At 40.4% G+C, this 24,398-nt stretch overlaps 1 protein-coding gene across 1 annotated transcript in view; it reads left to right on the forward strand.

Annotated features, from left to right (window-relative positions):
• Positions 1-8,414, forward strand: part of LOC118334507 (ephrin type-B receptor 1-B-like) — a gene marked incomplete in the record, with an annotated part of 144,761 nt that extends 136,347 nt beyond the window's left edge. The window contains 4 exon segments of the mRNA XM_035670429.1: positions 3-69; positions 1,907-2,100; positions 3,306-3,461; positions 4,470-8,414. Coding sequence (XP_035526322.1) covers positions 3-69; positions 1,907-2,100; positions 3,306-3,461; positions 4,470-4,578 — 526 coding nt within the window.
• Positions 8,415-24,398: the final 15,984 nt, after the last annotated feature.

The raw sequence follows: 24,398 nt of genomic DNA on the forward strand, positions 1-24,398 counted from the left end.
TACGGCATCGTCATGTGGGAAGTGATGTCATTTGGAGAGAGGCCTTACTGGGACATGTCCAACCAGGACGTAAGTTTATTTTGACAAAGCAAAAAAAACATGAAACTGTATCATTGCTTTCTTGATGAGATGTGTTTTGAAAGGATACCAGGACATTACACAGTGAGAAATAAACTTAAGATACAAGATATGGAGATAGGTGTGATTGGACAGGCAGAAAAGTGTAATTGTCAAAAAATGTTCAAGCTTGTTTTTTTTTTTTACTGCATTGAAGTTGAGAAAACTGCCTCATTGATAGGAAGGCCATTTCCGTACAGATGTTGTTATACTGTCTTTTCACCCCACAGATACACAATCAAGGATAACTCGTAAGACAGGAAGCTGTAATAAATCACACATTTTTTATCAGTTCTCATCTCATAGCATCATCTCTGAAGATGTCCTTGACTCTGACTTTGAAAGCAGACTTATTATGGAAACAGTCTCACACTATCCCCTTTCCTTCCTGGCTGGCTTTTGAGAGCAATGAATGATTGCTGAGAGCTCTGCTTTGTTCCCCATGTCCGTTTGGATAAGGTCCACGCACACAGACTCCCACAAACACACAGGCACCAACACAAACACACACAACCATTGGATATAGTCCCACACTATGAGGTCTCTCTCTCCCTAAGCTCCTTTAGTGAGACAACTAGCCAACCATCAGGCCTCTATGGACCCTGCTCCACGAGGACCGTCCAACCCAGCAGATGTTGCCTCAGTGGGCCAGCAGCAAACACTGCCTGGTGGGACTAATGCAGAGAAGAGGACTGGCACCGCTCAGCATGTCCGGCTGCTCGATACATACACACATACACACTTAAAAACACACACAACCACTTCTCCATATGCACCATTTGTCAAGATTTTGCTGAGTTGCACACAACTCCGGGGTGGTGTTGGCAACCTACGGAGCAGCCTCTAATTTTTAATGATAGTATCTTTTGCACTTGATTTCACACCAGACCCTTATCTCGCAACTATGCATTTTTAAGAAAAGATTACATCTACAGACAGAATGGATATATGGATATGGGTGAGAGCTAGGCCCATCAGTGTGCAATGCAGCAATCTGGGTAATCTTTAGTCTTTGCAGTATCAGAGAAGTTCATAGCTGCAGATTAACTTTTTACTTTATGTTGAACTATATTTATTTTGAGTTCACTGTTTGCATATTTTTTACAATCATACATTATTGCTAACAAAGGTGGTCATTGAATTACAGGTACCCCACTAAGTCTCCAAATCTGCCTCAAGTTCTGATAGAACCATTCAACTGTTACAAAATACTTGACTGTAACTCTGACGACCCTGAAACTATTTGTTGTAGCTTCTCTCTAACAAGGCCAGGATAGCCTGTGCTGCCTTTAAGAGACATGTGTCAAGTGGCTGCACTTCACAGTGTTAATTATATGCAATCTACCCATTCCCCAGTGCCTTCTTTCTACAGTGGCACTGCTTCTGCTATCTTTCCTTGCTCTGTCCTCCAGGAGTGACATGTGATTGGCTAGAATTGAGAGGAAGGGCACGTCCGCCTGAAACTGTCTCTTGAGTGACCAGAGGGGGTGTTTGTATGGGGTGGTGGTGGGGATGTTGGTGGTGGTGGTGTTGTGGAGGCAGGGATGTGCGTGTCAGGATTACAGAGTGGATGTGCCTAATGTCATCAGTCCCTGAAAACTCATTCAAATTAGTGTTTTGTTTTTAATTAAGTGTACTATTGACAACCAGCCAGCTTGTAGAAAAACACTGTTACTGAGAGAAATTAGTTTTTATTACTGTATGATTTACACTTGGTATATAAAATTAGGATTATCAGTTGTCTTGATTTCAGAATAACTAACAACCCGATCTTCCCCTTCTCCCCCAGGTGATTAATGCCATTGAACAGGACTACCGTCTGCCACCGCCTATGGACTGTCCCAGTGCCCTGCACCAGTTGATGCTGGACTGTTGGCAGAAGGACCGCAATGTCCGACCCCGCTTCACAGACATTGTCAGCACCCTGGACAAGATGATCCGTAACCCCACCAGCCTCAAAGCTGTAGCCAACATCCCTGCAGTGTGAGTAAAAACACTTTTTTCCACAGCACATGAAACACACATTCACCCTGAAGAGGACATTAAGTATGCACAAATATGCTTTTCATCTGTTTATATACAGTATTTACACAGGCTGTCTGCACAAACTAACCCAGCACGCACATGCTTACTTATTTTCCTCTCATAAAATAAACATGCATTTATTACTGTTGATTGCATCAAACCTGAACTTTTCCTCCCCGGGATCTTTTTTTCCCCTGCGGCTTATGATTCTCTCGCACACCCAGAACCCCATATTGGCTTTAGAAAGTTCACAATTTCCACATTCTGTGGTGTTATATTAATTGATTTTATCCAATGTTTTTAATTAAATCATACAGAAAGATGTAATTTATAAAGATATTCAGAATGGTTGTGTTATTCTGTAGAGGCACCAGTATCCTTGATTTGTTTTGAATCTTTTGGACTTGCCAGTTCTGCACACCTTGCTTTGGACAACTTCCTCAAAGATCCTCTCAAGCTCGGCCAGATTGGATGTGGACTGTCTGTGAACTGTGAGTTTCAGGTTTCTCCACAGTTTCCATTCCAATTTCCAGGCTTTGGCTGGGCCACTGAGGGTCATTCAGAGACTTGTCCTGAAGCCACTTGTTTTGGCTGTGTTCTTTGGGTTGTTGCCATGTTGAAAGGTGAACTTTTGGCCGTGTGCAAGTTTGATTTTGTGCAGTGGAGCATGTTTTTCCACCAGGTCCATCCTGTATTAAGCTCAGTGCAGTTTCTTTAATTATGACAACTTTCCTAATATCTGACACTGATAAGCATCACCATTGCATGCTTCGTTGTAGTGACAGTCAGATAATGAGTGGCATCTTCGTTTTTATTAGCTGCAGCACTTGGCATTCAAGCCAAGGAATGGAAGTTTTCTGTAATGATACCAGAGAATATTTTCCAGTTCTTTTTAAACATTTTTATAGATCGGTAGGTAAGTAGGTAGATAGAATGTATAACATCATAATGTGGTTAAAAAAAGGAACTTTCCAAAGCCAATATTCACACAGCACACATGCACACCTTCTCCTTCTCCATCTTGCATCCTCTCTCACACACACCTACGCAAACACCATAACCTCAGTTTCTCTCCTTCTCTTTAAATTCTTCTTGCTGAATATTGTATCAAAGCACTGCTATATACCTCCTCTTACCCCCTTCCTTCACTCTCCTTCCTCCAGGCCTTCTCAGCCACTGTTGGACAGATCCATACCTGACTTCAACACCTTCAGCTCAGTAGAGGACTGGCTCGCTGCCATCAAGATGAGCCAGTACAGAGACAACTTCCTCAACTCAGGCTTTACCTCCCTGCAGCTGGTGGCTCAAATGACCTCAGAGTGAGTTCACCTGCTCGTGTGCAAATGCAAAGAGCCAAACCCATATGGCACTTGATGGGCACACTTGTATAAAATGACTCAACGTCAAGTGCGTGTATTTTTAGCATGAATGCGCCCAGTGACTCAAGTCTTTGGATGATTGCATCAAAGTAAAGCCTGTGTTGCTCTATATCTGTTAGATTTATTTCAGGCAAATCCAGTTAGTCTTCCTCATGGGTGCCACAAATATCTTGGGTAAGGCAAAATTTTCTGCAAGTTTGGAATCCAAAGAAGAATAGCTAATTAAGGCACTGAAAATCGGAGTGAATAAGCAACACTTCTGCGTAATGCATTAAAATATAACTCATTACTACAGAAAACAACATAGTCATTGTAGTAAGAATATTTCCATCTGTAGTTTTCAAGTATTATGGCTACTGTCTGGATTTTCTATGCGCAAATTTCTAATGATAATCATGCAAATCTTGTAATACACATTTTAAAACGGCAATATTTATTTGCTGCTGTTTATGTGGAATATTTCAAATCATGTGTCATGACAGCATTACTTGTAGCACTTGTGGTACCAATAGACACAAATATTGCACTTTGTTTATTTTAATTAACAATGTTGCTTGGTCTACAAATTTATGTGAAAATGTAAAACATTTTTTATTAAAAATGTATGCTTGAGGCTGGGTGGCATTTCACAGTCTCTTTGCAATGCAAAGCAACATGCATGCTAAGTCTTCTCTCAAGTGATAGAATTAATTTAGTAAATTTGTGTTTTCTGTTCATTGCCACAAGCTTTCCACCCTAAAATGGTGCTTTCATATATTGTGATGTTAGGACTGTAAGTGCACCAGGAAAGGATCATACGATGATGAAATGATGCATTTTTTGCTAGTATAATCGTCTCATACTCAAATGATCCATTCCTTCTTCACTTTGATGGAAATCCCTTCATCTATTACTTCAAAATAAGTTCTTGCTTTTCAATTTTCTTTTTCTCTGCTTCTTTCTCCCTAGGGACTTGCTGAGAATAGGAGTGACCCTGGCAGGCCACCAGAAGAAGATCCTCAGTAATATCCAGTCCATGAGGGTGCAGATGAGCCAGTCACCCACGACTATGGCATGACTACAGGGGGCGCTGTGCCACGGAACGGGCAGCATTCGCAGGACCAACAACAATGGCAGCCCTCGAATGACCCCCGATCCATCGGAACGCGCCAGAGTCGAGACAATTGTCTTAATCTAATCCACTACCATGACAACAGGAGACCAGGGTCTACACTACCACGTGGTTATCAGCCATCACACTTCATGCAATCCACACCAGGAGATCAGGGTTCAGACTTGATACTGTTTCTCCATTTATTCACAAAAGGAAGACAGACAGAATGTGGTTATAGACTGCCATTCATGTCACTGTAAACCAAAACAACTCCAACAATCAGACATCGACACAGGGAATCTCTAACAATTTCAGACTGTAAAATGAGTGATATTGTACTTCTATATTATCTGAACTAGAAGATGTTAAAATTGTAAACCGAAGCGTGAGACATTTAGAAACAACGTGTGACCTGTGATTTTACTGTCGTCAATGTGTGCAATGAAGATGCCTTGACCTGGCCAGAAATAAGTCTCAGAAGAAAAAGCAATTACCAGTAGGAATAATTAGAGGGAGAAGCATACAGGGATGTACAGTGGAGCACCATTTTCAACTTTCACATCATCATTTGCTTGTTTGAAGAATTTGAAAACTTTATTGTAAAAGGACTAGTGAAATTCAGAGCTAGTTATATTTTTGTCTTTTACCATCTGTTTTTTTGTTTGTTTTATTACTATAGCAAGATGCCGCCCACTCGTATTTTAACTTTTAACACTACCTGTGGAGTCCTGGGTGGAAGGCCTTGCCAAAGGACTTCTTAACCAGCCCCACTCAGATTCAGAGAATATAAATGTGTTTATCTCTTGCTAAATATGATTATATCTTTCATAATAAACCTTCATATTGAAGGTGATAATGTATGAATATGTATGTACAGAACTCTCTGCTTGCATTTTTGGCAAAGACATGTTTGTTGATTAGATTGTGATAGACACATGAAATGTGTAGATTTCTATGGTGCCCTGGTTCCCTTTGGACAACTGAACGACGGACACAGAGTTGAACGTCTCCCTGTTCCAGGCGCACAAGGACAATCCTGACTGAATCTTAACCTGAGGAATATGTTAAAGGAATTGTGGGCGAAGAATTGGTATTGTAGATCTATATGAAATTTGCTGTAGGAGTTAAAATAATTGACAAAATATCCATTTACTGGAGATCATGTTTAATGTGGGTGTACACATGCTGTCTCTTGCTGGTGAGCACTTACTTGTACAGATATGTTTTATGTTTTTATTTCTTTTTGTTTTGTTGTTGTTTGTGTTGGGAGTTCTCAGCACCATCCAGAGGAGAAGGAAACTCCACGCTTTGGCCGTCCGAAATCCATGGTAAGTACTTGCTGATCACGCAGGAAAAACACTACTTAATTGCTCTATATATGGTAGATTTTATTTCAGGCAAATCCAGTTAGTCTTCCTCATGGGTGCCACAAATATCTCGGGCAAGGCAAAATTTGCTGCAAGTTTGAAATGCATAGGAGAGTAGCTAATCAAGGCACTGGAAATCGGAGTGCATCAGCATCACTTCTCTACACAGTGAAAATGAACATCTGGACTGAGGTTTGCCAACAGACGCCTGATGCCATTTCGATGAACACACAGACTTAAACAGCCCACACGGGCCCATTGCTAACAGTGTAGCACAGCCTTCCATAGACTGCTATAGCTAAGCTGCTGAGTAAATCTATGTACTCTCACTATTGTTGTGCTACAGAAGGTTTTGCGCATCTGAATCTATCCATAATTTTAAGCTGCAGTTTATGGGCGTTTGAAAATGTACACTTTGGTAGTTGACTGTAAGATATCTACGTCATTCCCAAGGGATGCAATGGATGACTGTCCATGAAATTACACCACAGTTTTCAGGAATTTATTTTGACTGTAGTTCTGGATAGTGCACAGGGATGATTTATTTTCTTTAGTCTGGGGATGGTACTTGATGATTGCATTGTGTTTGGTCTGTGCAATGTGACGGTGTCACAGTGACAACAACTACAGGACAGCTTGATGATGAGTAGTAGTGGCTTTTCTCTTCATCCAACTTTTTTTTTTCTTCTTGCCGGTCACTTGCTTCAGGCTCAGGCTTTTAGAAAGCTATGAGGAATGGGTGTTATAGTTTATAATTCTGTAAAGAGTTTTGATGAAATAACGTTAGCAATGCTGGCCTTTAAAACTGAAAGCAAACTGATCTGAATGTTCCTGTGGCAATATTCCTTTGACATACAGCCATGGCAGCAAAGTCTCTTAGCTCACAGACAATTATCTTGAGCTATTGTAGTATCAATTCTGTGCAGTAGCTGTGACCCTGCTGAAACCCCGTTTGGCCCTATTTGAAAAGACATGAGTGACGACGGTTCTAACCACCTTGCATCCAAAATTAGAAATTGATGGCAGGCCCATTAGCAGATTATTAAGTATACTCACCCCACTCATGTCATCCACCTCCTCCTCCTTCTCTGTCTGTCTGTCCTGCCCTCTCTCCCTGGCTACCCCTGCTGGCTGGCACACCTCCAGCTCATTCATCCTGGGTGTAACCAAGCTGTCCTGGGCTGGGGCTGGGCTGGGCTAGGCCAGGGCTGGCCTGAGAAATGGTTGGCTCCATGCTCCAGTGGATCCAGGCAAGGGTGCAAACACCTGCTGGGACCCTCGTCTGACAGGCATCTGATCAGCCACAGGGAGGGAGACTGATGGGAGTGTCAAAACACAATACACACAGACACAGACACACACACACAGATACGCACAGGATAACCCTCAATTATGTTATTCTCGCGTCTGGTTTCCAGTCTGATGCTTAATGAAAAGAAAATGGGCAAAGAATCGACAGAGTCTGTGCATATGTGATAGAAAGAGGAGGATGAGTCAGTTTACAGAAGGGTGGAGATGCACGACACATGTGACATAAAGAATGGATGGTTAGATGAGGAGTCAGGAGGTTAGTTCATTTAAGTGAATCCGTCCCTATTAACCCGCAGTGTGGTTTATGTGGCAACATCTTTATAATGATCTAAATGTTAATTTCTTTGGTTTAGTTTGGTAATGGAAAATACTGTAATCAAGCAACTGGTTTGCCTCATAGGCAAAATCAATTGCTTTTATCTTTTCAATTCTTCAAGTCATTGATTTACCAAGTATTCCTAAATATAATCACACGCTCCTTGAGATTGGCATAAATCCCTTTCACTGAAGCCAGTGATTCAATTTGAATGCATTAGTCCTCTTTTCAGCTCAGTCTCATATATTTGCTTTTCAACCCAAGAGCCTGTGAATGAGATGATAGAATGTATTCATTATGCAACAGTGTAATTCTTTTTTTTTCTTCCATTATGCTCTGTTTGTCTTTTCTAAATATCTGACTGTAATGACACTCCAGTGTGATGAATGGAGAGGCGGTTCACCATCCCTCTCTGAAAGCTGTTTCATATGGAAGCCATTTATCTCACCCTGATACAAAACACAAGAACAGAGCTTGTTAAATGTTTCATGGTGCTGTAACTGTCGAAGAAGTGACCAACGGTCCTTTTAGGAGCTGATTTCATGCCTGTCATTTATAGGTTAGAACAGTGGAAGCCGTGTTCACCTGAAAATGACCTGACATGACACCCTACAAAACTAAACTTATTAAACTACTCCATTCTCTTTTTTTTCCTTCTGTTTCAGACTGTGGACTCAAAGATTTACACACATATAAAACAGCTTACACACAACACTTCACAAATTCACATGCACACACAGTGAACACTGTGGGCAGCCAATGAGGAGGAAGATCAGGTGAAATGGGACCTTTCTAGGATACTACTCACAACCTCCCTCTATGGTACACAATGGATGATGCAGCTGAATATGAGTGTGCACATGTCATAGTTTGTTTATTTGTGTGTGTGTGTGAGAGAGAATGTATGTGTATGTGCATAGCAGGCACATTTGTGTGTACAGACATTTATGTGTGCACAGGTACATTGTTTAAGAGTGTGAACGGTTTCCTTTTTTGTTTGTTTGTTTCTGTATAGCTACCACTTGTAAATTGTGACAAGTACGTGTCAAGAGTTTGTAAGCTGTAACTTTCTGAGAACTATTGTACTAAAATGCACTCAATAAACGCCTTGGAAAACAAGTCAATCACTTTATGGTCTGTGACTCAATGGGCGATAATTCTGCTTTCATTAATGGTGAGTCAAGAAAGCAGAGAGGAAGGGTTATTATCCAGTAACACTACTGTCAGCACTGTGCGTGAGTGTGACGTCTAATGCTTGGTTTCATAATGGCTAAGGAAATAAACAGCTTTTTGTCACTGCCGGTCGGGCTGGCAGCACGTGTTAAAAGCCATCAGCCACTAATAAACGAGCCGTCACTCGGATTACACGCAAAGCCCAAAAAATGGCTCTCCAAGTAAAGTGACAATATTTTGACAAACTAGTGGAAATTATCCTCCCATGTAGACTCTTATCTGGGTTGCAAACACACACTTGCGTATAAACACACACACACACACACACACACACACAAAATACATAAGCAGTCACAGTAGTCTCGTAAATTCCAGTTGCCAGAGATTTTTAGAGCACTTCACACACTGGAAAGCCTATTGCACAGTAATGATATGGTTAATGAGGTGAGTCGAAAGATATGGGGATGTATCCAAGTCTCAGCATTCCTCCATAACTGTCTATTGACTCTAATTGATTAATAATATCCAGCTTCATATTAGCGGAGAGACTGCTGTGCTGGGGCTGTGCTGTGCTGTCAGATGAAGCCAACAAGATTTGTGAAACAGTTAATTTTCTGTCTTTTCAAGTTTGTGATATAAATATATACAATATTAAGTTCTTCACTCGTCACTTTATCCGCTTATGAGCGTCTCATTTTTGTAATTTTGGACACCCAGCAGTAATAATAGCAGTAACATTGTTAGCTGCTGACATCTGAGAAAGTAGCTAAAAAAAAGTCAGTTTTGGCAAAAAACACAGGCTGTAAGACAATATAGGTTCAGGTTTAAACAAACTCCCAGGTAAGCCAAAATGCCTTAAAGCTAATTGTCTGAATGCCTGTTTCTTGTAATAACTCTTGTAGAAGTTAGAGTAGAATGTTATCCTAACATTCAAAAATGAAGGCCAAACCTACAAATATTATGAAATTTCCCCTACATGGAAATGGTCTTTGAAAGGAAATGCTTTATCACTAACTCCCTCACGTACTACCACAGATTTTACATAAGATCATGTTGCGCAAGGTCATATAGATGCTTTAATTGCACTTGTAGCGCTTTGTAGTGCTCCACTAATAGTTAAAAAGATGTAATGACCATTGATATGGTGATGTTCTTTATGTTATCGTTCCATTATGCCTTTAGCTTAATTGGACCTGTTTGTCACTTTAATCAGAGCAATTAGAGAGATAGTGGAAGATATGTGCCCTCATGACAAAGAGTACTACATTTCTTTAGGTGTGAAAGATGATTTGTGTGTGTGTGTGTGTGTGTGTGTGTGTGTGTGTGTGCATGGGTGTAAGAGAAATAGGTTGTGATAGACAGATTGAGGCTGACAGAAAGCCAAAGAGATGAAGACAGAAATGAGTATGGAGAACGTTCTCTTAAAAGTATGCTTCATCTGTAACAGGGTTGTTATCACTGACGAGGGAGTCAGCTCACTTTATATCACATTAAAGTCATAGGAAGTTTGAAAAGTGACTTCTCAGCAGCAAATCTTTGCCTTAATCAATATTCCCTGAGCAATCACCTGCAAGAAAAGGATTGGTGCACAGCAGGGAACTCCTGCAGAGAGAAGGGGAGCGAGTTGGAGAAAAAGCAATCCATCCAGCTGTGCAGATCAGAGTGTGGGAGTAGAAAACCTAGAGTGAATACTGAGTGAAGGACAGTGGAGGAACATAGTGAACTTACAACCATGAGACAAAGTTGATGGCAGAGAGAGAGAGGGATGATACAACTGAAAGTAGGCATGTCTCAAATCCATGTACTTGTGTGTGCATTTAAAAAAAAAAACATAATTATTTAGCAAAAACACAGAGAACACAGCATGACAATTGTGTGTCAATCCCCAGTGACTGGTTTCTCGCCTTGTGAGATTGTCCGAGGCCTAAATCTAATCTCGGCGCTTGCTGGCTGTAGGGCCTCAGTAAGCTGTGTGCATATTTACAGTGATCTTGGGGGTCTAGGAAAAGCCTACAGCCAAAATGCTATCAGGGACTTGAGTCTGAGTGTGGTTCTGTGGAGAACTGTATTGTTCTATGCATAATTTGCAAAGAATGAAATATAGCATAACGATGGGTGGCAAACCACCAGAGCAGCTTCAATGCACTTTTGCATAGATTCTAAAAATCTAACTATACTGGATGGATGAAACACAATTCCACCAGGAGATATTCCCTCCAGGTTGGGAAATTAACTTTTGAAAATGTGAACATCTACCACCCACAGACAGATAAATGTTCCAATTCACCAGCCACTCAATAGTAAATCATTATTTTGTGTCTGAAATCTATCAGCTGCTTTAATATTTTACCAGCATTTGGCTGGCAAAATGAGTGGTGTTGCTAATTTCCCACCATGATTTTCTTATTTGGTGTTTTTGGTCATGGTGATAGAGATCTTACATGTTGGTCCAACATCTCCCATAGGTTGTTCAATCGGGTTCAGATCTGGTGATGCACTATATAAAAGCACCTGCAATTGTTTCTCTACTCTTATTTTGGTTCTCCTTTAATCTGTCATGTGTCTATAGTCATGTCAAGTCAATTATACAAATATGGATCAGAGTCAGGATGTCAAGCAACTATTAGTGCTGCCAAAACTGGAAGGAGCTGGGCCACCTTATCTCCTCTCTCTTGCTAAGGCCTGGAAAGATTATACAAACTATACTACATATACTATACAAACAAAAGAGAGACAAAACTCAAGGATAACATTCATACAAAGGGAGAAGAGATAAGAGGTGTGGCTGAGTCTCATGGAGGATGGAGATGAGAATCAACGATATCTGAATGGGTTTGCAGCGTATAACACATGGTCATGTGAACTTTACAGCTGATGTGTCTAGAGGACTGAACTCTTTGTCTGTCTCTATAAAAAGTGTTGGGGCAGGCAGAGTGGAACTCTCTGACTCAGACAGCCACGTGTGGTCTGGCTGAACAAGTATTGACCTTCAGCTTATTTTCCTTGCTCCACAAGCCAAATTTTGACCTTTGCGGAACAACATAGCTAATCCTGCTCAATTCATTCTGCCGTAACGATAGGGAATTTGCATTTCACTTGTTCAGTAATTAAGTTATTGATGGGCCTCAGTGAATTCGGTAAATGTGGAAATACTGCTTTGCTTAATCAAGATGTCAGTTGCAAGATTCAAAGTGTATCTCTCTTAATAGTAGAGGACATTTCTCCTTTTGTGTATAGGAGGAGAAATTCAGCACCTGGGTCAAATGAGATTTTATGTCTCGGAGGAGTTCATCAAATTTAATTATGATACATATAATTACCAAAAGCAATCTACGGTGTGGTAGGAATAATCATTTCAGAGAGACGTTGGCACCTGCAGGGTAAGGCGTAATTTAGAGACAGTCTAGTGACAGGAGAAAGACAGTGAGGGAGAAAGAGACAGAAACAAGTGATTGCTGTATACTCCACTGGGGAAAATGACAGCAGTTGACTCTTTCTTACTATAAGAGCTTAGAAAAATACAGAAATTGTAAATGCCTCTTAACCAATGTTAGTGTCATTCTACTGTTTAGTATCCAATAGGATTACAAAGGATTCATTTGACAAGTACTTGATTTTGGTTGATTATCCAAACAGGGCCATCTTTCATCATACTTCATACCACTCGGAAGAACACAAACAAAAGCTTTGCCGAATCCAGATGTTAGTAAATGAGCCGGATTTATCATAGCAGTGTGTAAAGAAAGACAGTCTGCAGCAGGTACGGAGTGAACAATGGGAGCTGGAGGAAGAGGTGAGTTATGATGACTGGAGGATCACAGCTGTAATTGGTTCTTTCAGAGGGTGAGAAGGGGTAGGGGTTATGAAGAGGGACATTACCCTTCAATTCACACACACACACACACACACATATACACGATGCCTTACAAGTTCCCCAACCATCCCAGAAACCCCCCGCAGAGTCTAATCCCGCACAGAGCCCTTCTCAGCTCCGCCCGCCTTCGATTGCTGCAAAAATCAATGAAATATTTTCCCACCAAAATGAAGAGGAACAATGAACGAGATCCGCACATCAAGGTCCTCCTAATTAAAGAGTTCACACAAAAGGGCTCCTTTGCTTCATGGCTTGCAGAACAGAGGGAGAGAGGGTGGAAGAGGGGAAATAATGGATGGTGAGTGATGAAGGTCATACACTTCCCACTCGTTGCTCCCTTCTCTCTAATATCAACTTCATAACTCATAACCTTGGCTGCCAAAGCGCATCTGATAGGCTGACATCCCTCCATGTTTCTAGCCATAGCTGTGCACACAGCATGCCATGCCAGAAGCTACAAGCTTTTCCTCTCTTTGTCTCCTCCCCTGATGTGTAAAGAGGCATGTCGCTGTGTTTTATCACATCTAACCCTCAATATGGAGGTGGAAGTCCTGCCATATCGTTGTATTATTGAAAGGCCTCTTGATGTCTTTGCTCCAGGTAAGTGCAGAAGGTAAACTATAACGTTCTTGTGTAGAAATGCGCCAATGCCCTTCACTTGACTGCCCTCACAGGGCGATGCAAGAGAGCAGATGACAACAGACAATGCTAACCTCTCTCTAATGAGGGCGTTGGGATAAAGATATGTAAATTTCCCACCAAGTTTTCCTTCAGCCTTTTGTGTAAAGGAGGACATATGCACTTTACTTCTGCTATAGAGTACATACCTGCGTTATCGTGACTGCAGATGATTAATTCAAACCGTCCTTGTCTGTATGATACATAAATCGGCTCAATCTGAAAATACAGCACATTCCTTTTTCTCCATACTTACAGCAACTTCACAAAGTATGTTCTTATGGCCAGGCACTACACAGTAGTGATGCATGTGAAGCAAAATTATGTAGAGCAGTGAAACATTGGTTAATGGCAGTCATTACTGCTCTTAACCAGCACCTGCCATCTTAACAGATGCTCATAGCATTGAGAGCTACGTTCCATAGATGCACTAGAGCTGATATAATGGTATCCATGCTTGGCGAAGAGAAATGCACCGCACAGTCATACTTTATGTGACTCTGTTAACTGGCTGTTGCAGAGCTCCATAGGGAATACACATTCAGCTTTATGACTCACCAGTGTGGGCATACTGACTGAAGAACGTATAAAATGTATACTTCCAGGTCCCTGTTCTGATTGGCTAAAATACCCAATAAAAACAGACCCACGTCAGTTAAACATAAAACCAAAAGTACCTCAAGCCAGGTTTGTCAGGCAGAGATTTCATGTCAAACAATGATTTAATTGGTAGGATTATGCTTACTATCACAAAAACTTGAGGTGCCCTGGTGATCAAGGGGTTATTAAGGTGCAGAACGAGAATTGCAGTGTTCTGGTATGTGTCTGACTGGGGACCCTTATTATTGCATGTCATTTTCCATCTCTTTTTCCCTTCATTTTGTGTCATTTTTCTAATTCAATTATCACATAAATGCATTAAAATGCAGAACATAACAACACAAAAGAGACAAAAACAGAATAAACAGTGGGGAAGTTTTGAAGTGTTTTGCACTGGTGTGTGCAGAACAAAACTGTCAAACTGTCATATAAGAACAGTCTAAAAATGATGTTGAACACAAAGAACACAGATACAGTGAGACTAATGTCGTTGATTCTGCTGCCCAGCAACGTGCCAGCAAGGTATGCCTATTCACCATCATGCTTAGTGGAAGTGGAATTACTATTACAGGATTGATTCAAACGCTTAGCTGACACAAATCACAAATAACAACAAGAGAAAAAACATAATTCTCTCTTATCTCTATGGTATCTAGTCACATGGAGGGATTTGGTTTTATTTTCCAGGCTTTAAGATATCCATGGCTGAGATTTCCACTGCAAGAACAAAGATAATGGAGGTGAGTAGAATTTCCTTAGTGATGATCAAAGCATTGAAACTGAACAGATATAACAATTCTTAAAAGCAACATGTTTTCCGAGAAAAGATGCCTTGTGTTAATGATTTTCTACAAGATAAATTATCCCATGACAGTTTGATAATGGCTCATACAGGCAGATATCTCACTCTGCATACACATGTTCTCTTTTGAAAGGAAAGAGACAACAGGTATGCTGGAAAATATCCCTGTCATTTTGCTCACTTTACAGTCACATGAATGCCACTAGAATCTGCTGATTGCTGTGATTATTGTGGAGAGCTAACATGAAAAAAAAAATCATGTCTGATGCCTGCATGAACCTGGGAAGCTGTTTTTGATCTATTCGTGGTCATGGACGCACATATGTGTCCATTTTTGAGTGTTTCCATGTGTGTGTGTGTTAGAATTTTTGCGTGTGCGTGTTTGTGTATGTATGTGTGCCCAGATGGCGGCTCCTCTGAGGGGAGCATGTGTGTTGGTGAGCTGTAACTCAAGAGGCTGGATGGAGGACAGACTAAGTGGCTCTCAGGGGAGAGTCGATCGGTTGTTAAAGACAGTGGAGAGGGACACAACAGCCTCAGCACACGCTAACAGCCAAAACAGACACATAGTCTTGGTTAGTGTAATTGCTATAGACAGGCAGCCACCTGAATGTCTCCAAGTTGCTCTCTCTCTGACGTGCTCACAGAGGCCTTTCACCCTCCTCCAGCCACTTGTGCCAAAGGAAAAGGATGAATTATAGTGACAGAAAACAAAAAAGTCATGGAAAAAAAATTGCCATACAGTCTGTGCTCTTGTTTTGGTCAGTAATTTACCCACCAATCCTCACACTGGACGTTTGCAGTGAGTAGAGCTCCTGCCTTCTTAGCATGACATTCTGGCAGATGTACTGTAACAGTTAACCAGGCAGCCTATGAAAATTGAATGTTGCTTCAAATGAATCATTCCTCTTTTTGTCCACTACTACAGGTTTTTATACTCCTCAACCCTGGCGTGTATTCAGTGCTTTTGTCATCTGTCAGTGAAAGCTTTAATTGTCCTCAGATCAGATGCCTGTGGTACGAGTGTTTGTCACAAGTCAAAGCTCAAAAAGCCTGGAGGTACAAAGGATTGAAAGGAGTAGGAGGGGTGGTGCCTTCAAAACTTCAGTACAATTCAAAAATTGTGTCTACCCAGAACAAGAATACTCCTCTACCCGACACCCACCCGTTCCTCATGATAACTCCCTATTCCCCTACACCCACATGTGAGAAATTATCCAAAGTGATGAAAGGAGAAGAGGAATGCCAAATGATAACTAAGTCCCACAGGACATCTCCATCCCATTCCCAACCCTGCCTTTCTTTCTACTGTCCTCTCCACTTACCTTCTCCACCACCACCACCACCATCCTCACAAGGCTGGGAAATGCAGCTGCTGTCAGCTGCCGAGGGCCTCCGGGCTGATCTCTCACTTTCTGGAATGTGCGGTGCCATAATGAGCGCTACCCCCTCCTCCATCTACCATGTTCTTCCTCCATTTTATTTCCAATAGCCCGCTCTCCTCCTGCAGTGCAGCAAAGGTGAACAGCACACACAAGCTGATAAATGGTGACAGACAGGCAATGAAAAGTATTATTTTTCCAAATTCACGCTTGGTGAATCCATTTGATAAATTAATGAGTTCTTTTTATATAAAGGACTCCCAAATAATTTTGCACTCCACAAATGAACCAATTATAATGAATGAAAGTGCAGCAAAATTATATAAAAGACATTAATTTTTTGGGGATTGAAAATCTGTTGTTATTAATTAGCATCTTTTGTTCACAGGCACTACATCTGCAGAGGTTTTGCTAAGTGATGGAAACTCTCACTAAATGACAGAATCCTCAGGGACGTAAAGGTCTGCATGCAGCTGTGCTTGGCCTGTGTGCTTATGTTGACTCACGACCTCTGAACTTAAGTCATTACTTACACCTGTCAGTCAGTGGAGGCCTGGCCTCTGGAGGGGATTTGTGACAGCTGAAGGGTGAATGAGACATGCCTAGCACCCTAAATCCAACACTCCATACTCCCCTGTGGTCACAATAATCATAACTCAAGGGCTGATCTCTGACACGTAACTTATTACACTGGGGAGATGTGGGCCTGTATAAAGGGTACAATGTAGGATAGTATATCCAGAAAGAAACATTGCTGAGTTGTTTCTATATTGGTAGCAGCCATCTTGATATTCTCTGGTCTGAACATAGACATTGTAGAGTATATCCATTCTCAAAGTGAATTCCTTGCTTACTATTTCAATGGGATTAGCTTGCTTTACAAATTGACTAGTGTTTCTCATCTTGACTTGTAGAACTGGTAGCCAGGATTAGGTTGAATTTTGGTATAATCCACAGGCCAGGAACCAAGAGGCAAGAAGCCTGGTCCCAGACTCATAAATTATAATAGCTTCATTGTAGACCAGCCCCCATATATATTCAGAATGGGAAGCTTTAATCTCACGCGTTTGTGGAGCTCTATATTACCAGGATAATTTGCCAAACACGACACGGCGGGTGTCGACTAACTTGATGGTTTTCTCAGACTCAACCTTATCTTTGTTTTGTTCTGCAACATTGGAGAACATTAGCAGTACTTATTTTCTTCTTTCTATGTTTGTTTATCTGTGCATGGAACTGTATGTATTCTCTATGCATTACATTCTGTCAATCCATTAGCATATTTGTTCATTCCATTCTCAACCCATCGCATGGCCCAATCTGTTGTCTATGGGGAAAGATATTTGCTAAAATGAGCCCCTGAAGCAGCCACATAGTGTTGATAATAATGATAGAAATCTAGTTTTCCTTTTGATGCATGAACGCCTTTTAGATTTAATAGCCATATGCTGGAGCTGTTGTTGTGGCTGCTGCTGTTATTGTTGTTGATTGTTTTTAATCTTGCCGAGTGTTGGACATCAAACGGACTATCCAAGGCTACCCCTGACTGGGTGATGTGAAGGATAAGAGAACCAACAGACTCTTAAGGCAGTGTTTGTGTGTGTGCACGTGTGTATGAGTGTATGTGCATGTATGTCAGCGTACACACACATGCCAAAGTAAATATGCTTTAAAAATGTATGTGCATGGCTGAACTTTTATGCACACTCCTTTCTGGGTGTGCGTATGAAGCCTGTCCTAATTGTGTGTGTATGCTGCAGAAGCTTCTATCAGGCATGAGATAAGCTGCAGCCTTGCTGGGTCAGGTACTCTGAGAAAGCAACCTATGGCAATCTGCAACCCAGGACCGCTGCTCAGATAGGAGATTTCCTTCAGAGTCAGGCCAATTACTTTACATGGAAGACTTGAGGTTGGATTGGGGGAATTTGCGCATATAGTATGTGTGTGTTGCTTATATGAGGAGAGTTTTTTTTATTTTTTTTAAATATGGCCGTGTGTCCACCCTTCACTGACCTTGTATGTGCAGGTGAGGGTGGACACATAGCGAGATTGTCTGAAGTTCTTCAGTATGCTTGTAAACTGAACATTCTGTTTTTGCCTTAGGCATGTTCAGAAACTTGCTGTTGTAGCCTTCCACAAGAAAATAACAATTTCTCTGTATTCAGTCCCTGCTGTGCTTAGGTTGGTCTGTCTGGTCTTGACTGCTCTGTCTTCTAATAGACGGGGCCTTGAAGCTGTACTCTGTGGTATTGAACCTTAGTACTCCATCGGTTTCCAGTTGTGATAACAGACATGTCTTTACCTTGGTTTACCATTGGGTAGCTACAATGTTTAGACTTAGCAGTGTTGTTGGAGAAGCACTCTTATATATATTTGTTCAAATTTCAATTTACGTTCGATTATTGAACACTTGTCTCTGAGTTCTAGTCATTTGGACATATTTTTTTGTCTTTATTGGGCTCATATGTGGCTCCACGTAGCAACAAGGAAATAGATAACATCACTGTCTCCTTTTTCTATGCCAGTAATCCATAAATACTTACATACAGTAATACAATGCAACTTGAGTGCATATCAATGAGATACCATTATAGTATCTAATGTAGCTTGGAACAATTGTGTAGGATAAAGAAAGGAATCTGTGTTAACAGGTAGTCTGCCAGACTACAGATTGTGATAATCCAGGTGTCAGGGAAAAAGAATCTAGTTAATGAAACTGTCACCCAATACCAGATACATCAAATTACCTTGTCAGATCTGTTATGATTTAATGAAGAATTTGATCCCTGAAGCACCGGGCCTTAAAATAAAAGGATAGAGTTGTCAATTACTGTAATCCATAATATGGGAAAAATATTAATCTAATCACTTAAGGACTGACTTCGGTGTCTGATCGGACTTGAAATGAGCGGATATAAAGTTTGCAACTTTGAAATTGGAGTGGAAATGGAGTTATGTTGTTACTCTGTGGGCTATTTCAATCCAGGACATCATGTTCCACTGGAATGATTTCCCTGGAACCAATCAGTGGTGCTGTGCATAATCATGCAGATGGGCCAGGCAGACTGGATTTCCTAGAACAAAATAAGACTCTAACAGCCTCGAAGGAGAGGAGGAAAAGGAGGATAGGTAAAGGAGCAGAGAGGAGAGAGGAAACCACAGAGAGGACAGGAGAAGAAAGCAGGACAGGATAGAAGGGGACAAAAAAAGCAACCAAAGAAAATAAAGGAAAATAGAAAGATGAAAGGGATCAAGACAAGGGGGAATAGTAAAAGAGATGACAGGCCAGGATAGGGCAGGGAAGCTGAACACAACAGAAGAATGACATCCATGAGTCCAAATATCTTTTTAGAAGTGGTGAGTTAATGTAATGACCTGTCTAAAATGGATGGAAAGCATAGTGAAGTAAGGAAGAAAATATAACAGACCAAGATGTAAAAGCGAAGGAACAGAAGAGCAACAAAACAGAGACAAAACAAACATGATAAGAGAAAATAAATCTAGCATGCATACAAGAGGGGGAAGGGAAGGAACAAGAGATAATAGCAGAGCAAAGCCAAATAGATCTCTTGCATCTGTACCCTGGATAGGGAGATATATGTGTCTGCACAGCCCTGCCAGATAGATAGGACAGCACAAGATGAATGAGATGGGTAAATATGCTTGTGCTCGTCTTATAACCACTGTGGACATTCTGATGATAACAGCAGGTGTGTTATCATCGATGTGTGTATGTGTGTGTTCTTGTGTGGCAAATGGTGACGCACTGCATAAACGTTGTAGGTGTGTATAGTTTGTGTATAATATGAGAATGAACTGTTGAATAGCATATGCTTATTTCATTTCTTTAAATAATTCAACTGTAAAGTCATTGTTTTTATTATGCATTTAAGCATATTTTGAATGTTTCCTAACTGAAGTTTAACAGAGTTTCTATGGTGTATTAAGTCATCATATTTCATATAATAATCATATGATCAAGGTCAGAAAACACTGAGAGGATGGATTATCACAGTACATTTAACTGGTACAACAAACTAAAAATAATAAATAATAAATAATAATAAATAAAATCCATGTTATGGAGTGTACTTGTGAAAGTAGTTATACTGAATGTTCTATTGGATGCCAAATGCTGAATTGCTTTGGAAGATTTGTGTTGGGAGGGAGTGTTTGCAGTCCAACAAACTGAAATATATTATTAAAACTAGTACAATCTAATATGATCTGGAAAAAAAGAGCAAAACATTTCTCAAATTTAAATGAACAAATCGGGATGTGGTGATCAGTCCAACCGGGGAATTATTAAACAAGCTGAAGTCCGCTTCTTCGATAAAACATGAACTTTTAAACCATGAACTTATTAAACTATAAAGACATGTGGTGAGGTCAAGTTTGATGCTGTTTGAGTTTTCATTGGCCCTCACTGGAATACTGGAGAGCAGAAGTGCAAACTGAGACACACATCCACAGTCAAGGATCTGGCACACAACTGCTGTTTGAGATTCATATCATCACATGTACTGCCATGAAACCTACACGCATGCAGTGTTGGTGTATGCTGTATGTGCATGAATCTGAATACTATCGTTTTGGGTTTTTTTTTTACTCCGATTTGTTTTTTGCATACACAGCCTTTAAGTGTCATACTTTTCCTCCATGTTTTATGTAAATTAAAAAAACAAAAACATAACCACCCTCACCCCTCCTCCTCCCCATCCCCCCGGTCTGTAAATGCTGATTTGTCAGGTTGAGTGACATTTATCTTCAATCTAACTTTACTTTTTCAACAAGTTGCTGTTTTTATTTTGTGCCTGTATATGTGCGTATGGGCTTGTTATGCTTGAAAAATAAATAAATAAAAAATGCTCCATCAAAGTTAGCCTTTGCCGTTTGCCTCACTTCTATGTATAGATCACAGGCAGCTTCTGAGACTGTTTGTAGCCTACATCTGAGCTACGCAGGTACACAGTGGGGGGCAAGGACTCATGTCTGCACATCTCTACAGAGGTGTGTTTGGGAATAAAAATGTGTTGTTTACTTCTATATCAGTCACGCCCTGGAGTAAAACAGTTGTACACCTAAACTCTGAATGAAAAAGTTGCATTTCACTGCTTAAGAGTTTAAAATTCCGATTTCCTGAAGAGCTCTGCAAAGTTACTTTAGTTTACACAAAAGCATAGTATACTTGTCAGTCCTTTCAACCAGCTAACACTGTTGTTAAATCCTGTGTCCATTATATGAGCATACACCTACCTCCCATGCAATCTATCTGTCTGAATGGTCAGGAGCAGAGAGATTATTATCATTCTTATCTCAGTGTGTGTTGTGGAGCTCTGTAATGTGGAGTAAAAAAATTGCTTATCGAAAGGCCCTATCTCTTTCAAGAATGTATCCCCAGGTGACTTAAAAGAGAGAGACTTCAAAAGCTGGAGGAGTCAGCCTGGAGTGTGGAACACTGAGTTGACCAGCCAGATGCCGCTCTCCTTGAATCTTTCTCCAGCACCTCTACTATCTACACACATCCGGCCTTTTGATGTTTAGACTACAAGCTACAAAAAAAGTCCTCCTAAACTGTTCACACTCACTTTATTTGTTACTGGCTCAACTCTTTTAGCACGCAAAAAGTCTATATAAAAGAAGTCAACAGATGTTCTTCTGTTCCTTTTGTAGTTTTTGTCCTGAAAACTTTCACTGAAGAACTGAAATTGGAATTCTCCTCACTGTTTGAGAAGGAAAATATAGAATATGTCGATCCTACAGCTGTTGAGCAAATGTTTCCATTTTCAACAAGAGGATATTATTGTTGGACATATTTGTTGAAACAGCGTCTAAGATCAAAAGTCTTTGGTGGGAGGTGTTGACTGACATTTGATAGCCGGCATTGCCAGGCATGCTGTCAACTTCTGTGGTGTGCTACTGACTGCAAGATGTCATCGCCCTGTATAGCCGACAGACATCAGTTTTAGATATGTACCGTTAGCGAATTAATTTTCCTGTCCTTGCATAACATTAAACATTTGGGAGGACCCATTGTGCTATTAAGTTTGTATTCCACTTGGGAAGTCCAAGCCAGCAAGTCATGCTAACTAGCTCTCACTTTGGAAAGCAAAAGCAAATTAGCCTATAGCTACTGATTCTGAATAGTAAAAGAGCTGGACACAGCGGCACCACTTTGCTTCACTGCCAATTTGAAAAATCCCCTGTGCCCCAAAATGCATTTTTCCTATAGTCTACCATTATAAAAGAGACATCCATAAAACTGTTAAAAAACACCCTCTGTTTTATGTTTGTTAAACCTTCCCAAAACCTAGTAAAGCCACCCTAATGTAAAGTCTATGGGTCGATCAGGAACGCACAGGCAGAGCCATTAATGCACATCTGCAGCAAAACAAAGAAGCCAGAAAACTTTTCTGGCTCATGCTTTTGCAGAGCCATTTAGATATACACATATCTATACAGTAAACACACAATCACAAAAACCACAAATATTAGACTCCCCACAATTCTTTCCTGAATTCAGCTTCATCACATTGTCCAACGCGTAACTGCATCTCTAGCTGGTGTTTGTAAACAAGAATGCAGGGTGAAAGTGAATAATAAATTAACTGGGAATCATACTCTGAATGGGAAAAGAAAAGAGAAAATAACAAGAGAACAAGGCAATAATGGATGTTTCAAAAACCTCTTCAGACTCCTAACTTAAATTGGATTTTAACTCCACAGAGTGCAGGCTGTAGATGTTTATTTTCATTCAATTGTCAAGTGCCACTGATGACAAGTTAACAACCCTGCCACAGAATGCAAATCATGTTGGCTTTCTCATTTTGCTGCCAGGTGGAGTTCTCAATATGTCGTTCAAGCGAGGCTTGCTTCCACTACAGTCTAAAAAATTTATAATTGAAAATTCTAAAATGGTTCTATTGTCAGGCACTGTTGTTAAGTCCTGGCTTCAATGCCCGTCATCCTGACAAGCTACCAAATACCTATTTTTAATACCTCTGGCACTTCTACAAATGAAACATGTCATTTGTTTTTAAATCTGGAGCCATAATCAAATCTAGTTATTTGACTTATTGTATGCTGTCATTAAGAGACACAAACAACATCTTAATTTTTTAATTTAGCATACATGAGAAAAATACACCATAAAAAGTGTAATCTTAAGAATCACGACAAGGAAATACAGGCTAATGCATCTATTTCCATCGACAAAATCATATTACGTGTGAGGGAAATGAACAAAAAGCCTCGGGAATAGAGCTTTGACTAGGTTTTCTTTATGAGAACCTCTTATTGTACGAGCAAAAAATGTAAAATAAGATATTGTTTCTAGGATTCTATGCTAGTACTTTACAGAAATTCTGACCACTCATACATCTGCCTGCAGCCACAGCTATAAATGGCTCCCCTGATGACAGTTCTGTGCATTATAATCCCACTAACTGTCATGTAAATCTTGCCCTACAAGAGAAGACACCAAGATTCAGCATTGAGTGCTGAGGACTAGGTGTAATTCTCTCTGAGAACAGTGAAGAGGATGGCATTGCAAGTCTTGACAGCTCTGAGCGTTCTCTTTACATACACACTTGTCCCTTGACCACCTGCTACACCCTCCTTCAAATGTAGAGACACAAACTGGTAACGGCATCACTGTTGAGAAAAAAGCAGGAAATTCTCTGGAGGCAGCAACTTGGTTATAGTCAGTTTTTGTTCACACAGACACGTGTCTAACAGATGCATTTGAACAAACAGAAATTTATCAAAGTCTGGTGATCGTGCCTTGTGATGCAGAACAGGCATCAATTTCCTTAAGGCTATAGCTTTGTGTGTTGGGGTTAGTTGCTATTTTAGCTCAGTTGCAATCACATTTTGTCTTCTTTAAATGAAAAGCAGAGAGAGAAACACAGCCAGCAGCACTTATGTAAATGTGTACGCTTATTCACAATAGTACTATCTTTTTCAGCATGTGCACTTAACATGTTGAATCTTACAATTATCATAAAGGATTTGTGTACACATTTACAGCATGTTTAGCTTTTTCCACTTGCTTTTTTTTCTGTTGTTTTGTCATTTATAAACACTTTCTTGACCACATATAAACTTTATGTGCTAAGTGAAGTGACCATTTATCAAGTGTCTTTTTTAGAGAAAAGATATTGCAACAGTCCATGTTATACATTGTTAAAACTACCCTAAAAGAAGAGCTCTGAGCACTTTGAGTTTTATAGCAATATTTGTACATAGTAAAGAGAACTCAAAATGGATAATGTGCTTTTCC

This window comes from Morone saxatilis, unplaced genomic scaffold (genome assembly GCF_004916995.1).
Source record: "Morone saxatilis isolate NCDOM2014 unplaced genomic scaffold, NCSU_SB_2.0 Contig23, whole genome shotgun sequence".
Taxonomy (NCBI): Eukaryota; Metazoa; Chordata; class Actinopteri; family Moronidae; genus Morone; species Morone saxatilis.